The 2,176-nt window shown below is 48.9% G+C and overlaps 1 protein-coding gene across 1 annotated transcript; it reads right to left on the minus strand.

Moving 5' to 3' along the window:
- Positions 1-1,120: 1,120 nt before the first annotated feature.
- Positions 1,121-2,168, minus strand: SNX18 (sorting nexin 18; the record flags this gene model as incomplete). The annotated part of the gene is given in 2 exon segments (XM_010180223.1): positions 1,121-1,958; positions 1,960-2,168. Coding segments are annotated over 2 exon segments (1,047 nt in total), but the record flags the coding sequence as incomplete, so codon positions are not given.
- Between the last annotated feature and the right edge of the window lie 8 nt (positions 2,169-2,176).

Below are 2,176 nucleotides of genomic sequence, written 5' to 3' on the forward strand. Positions count from 1 at the left end.
ATAAGGGCATAAAAGACTGATTCACTGTGACTGACACTTCAAGCTCTGCCTCTTGGGATGCAGAACACCGCTTACTAATTTCCAAAATAATTTTCAATAAAGTTTATGCACTTTCTCAGGTAACTGTTACACAAACCCATTTCTGCAGAGCATATGTGGTGTTTTCTTGGTCTCCTTCGCAGCTCCAATCCCCACACCCCCCTGATCTTCGAGCTGAAAACTACAGGTAAGGAATATAAAAGCGAAATCAGTGACGGGCTAGTCTTCTCACAGTGGTGAAGAACATATGAATATCATTAATTTCAGAGCAGAGAAATTATCTCTACATATATAGTGCAGATATAAACTCGTTTATATATAAACTTCTGTTTATGTGAACAAGTGTCACTAGTTATATAGCGGACAATTATGTCATTTTTTAAGTTTCTTTCTCTCTGATGGATCACAAAGTGCCACACAAACAGCAATCTACACCTCAGAGGTGTGTTTCAGCTAGAAAGATGCTGAAAGGACAACAGATGAGCAACATCTTTTTATGATAATTAGGGTTAATGATTAATAAGTCCCACTAAGAACACCGTGGCAGACCATTATTCTTACAAAGGCACCAGAAGAGTTTAATGCACAGCCAAACTGAGAAACCCCAGCGGCTTTAAACATCTCACTCAACTGACACTGTAAAATGCACACACATCACCACCCACACCTCAAACAAGGTGGTCAATAGGAGGAGTACCTGCATCTTCAGATTACTTCATGTTTATTATCTACTAGATCAGAGATTTAAGATACCTAGCGCACATCAAAGAGTAATAGATATCACTTAATGGTTTTCATACCACTTAATCTCCAGGGTTTGTAAACAGCAGTATAGGCAGATGTGGTTTCTTTCAGAGATACACAGCCAAATGCAGCAACCTCTGACCAGTAAAATTCCCAACTACGCCTAGACCTTTGGCATGGAATGAAAATTGTCACTGATGTGTTGTTTGTCTTTTTAGCAACAATCTACCTGAGTAAACCTGGAAAGATTTAAGCCTAGGCCAGCAAGCCAGATGCAGGGCAAATTTAGCCTCTGGTCCCTGCATCTGTGTGCATACCACTTAAACATAAAGCTTCATCATTTCAGAAAACATGTAAGTGTGTTACCTTTCTGGACATGGATGATGTCTGGAAAGTTGGCCAGATGCCCCTGATACAGCGCTAACAAATCCATCACAGGATCTAGATCCTGCCGGGGCTGATCTGCAAAGAGGTCCCCAATGGCATCGTAGGCTTCTGCAGTGAAGGCTATGGCTTGGTTGAGGCCAGCCGAAAAGGCCTGCTGGTCCAGCTCAAACGCCTGACTGAGGCACTTAAACGAGTGCCCCACCTTCTGGTATTCTTTCTTGAAACCGGTGACTTGTTTGCGGGCAAATTCATTGGCCGTGTGATTAAGCTGCAGGGCGCTCTCATCCATCTTCTTCGTGAAGGCTTTGAAACCATCCACCTGGCTTTCCACCTCCTGCAAGTCCAGGCTGGCCCCAGGGCCGGTGGGGACACTGATGGTCAGGAAGAAGTTGGCACCCACCATCTCATCCTTCTCAGCCTTGCGCTTGCCTTGTTTCCAGGCCTTCTCATCTGTGCTGGGACAGGTGAGGAAGTGCTGGAAAGCGTCGCACTGAGCCAGCACAGGGTGGCTGCACATGTGGTCCATCCACCAGGCCAGGCCTTTGCGACGTTTGGAGATGAAGTCTTCCTCAAAGCGGCCAGTTGCCTGCTTCTCCGGCAAGTGGGGCACGGAGATGACGGGGAACTTCTCAGCCAGGCGCCCGTAGAGCCAGTCAAAGTGCTTGTAGCGGCGGTGTACCTGCTGCCCTGTGTGGCTGGGCACCAGCTTGTAGGCAATGTAGCTCTTCATCCCCTTGAACTTGGTCTGCTTGGTGGGGTCCTCAATGGAGCACTGGAAGGGGTAGGGGGCCCCGAGGGCCCAGCACCACGCATAGCTTGTCCCCATCCTTCACGAAGCCCGATGCCTCGCCCAGCACGAAGGCTTCCCCACCGGACTTGACGAAGGTGGAGAAGCGGTTAAGGTTGCGGCTCACTGTGGCCGAGCTCTTGGCCCCACCGCTGCCGGGTGGGTGTGGGTGGCCTGCCGGGTGGCCACCGCCGCGGGAGCCCAGGGAGAGCTCAGACC

Source organism: Mesitornis unicolor, unplaced genomic scaffold (assembly GCF_000695765.1).
Source record: "Mesitornis unicolor isolate BGI_N332 unplaced genomic scaffold, ASM69576v1 scaffold42272, whole genome shotgun sequence".
In the NCBI taxonomy this organism is placed as follows: Eukaryota; Metazoa; Chordata; class Aves; order Mesitornithiformes; family Mesitornithidae; genus Mesitornis; species Mesitornis unicolor.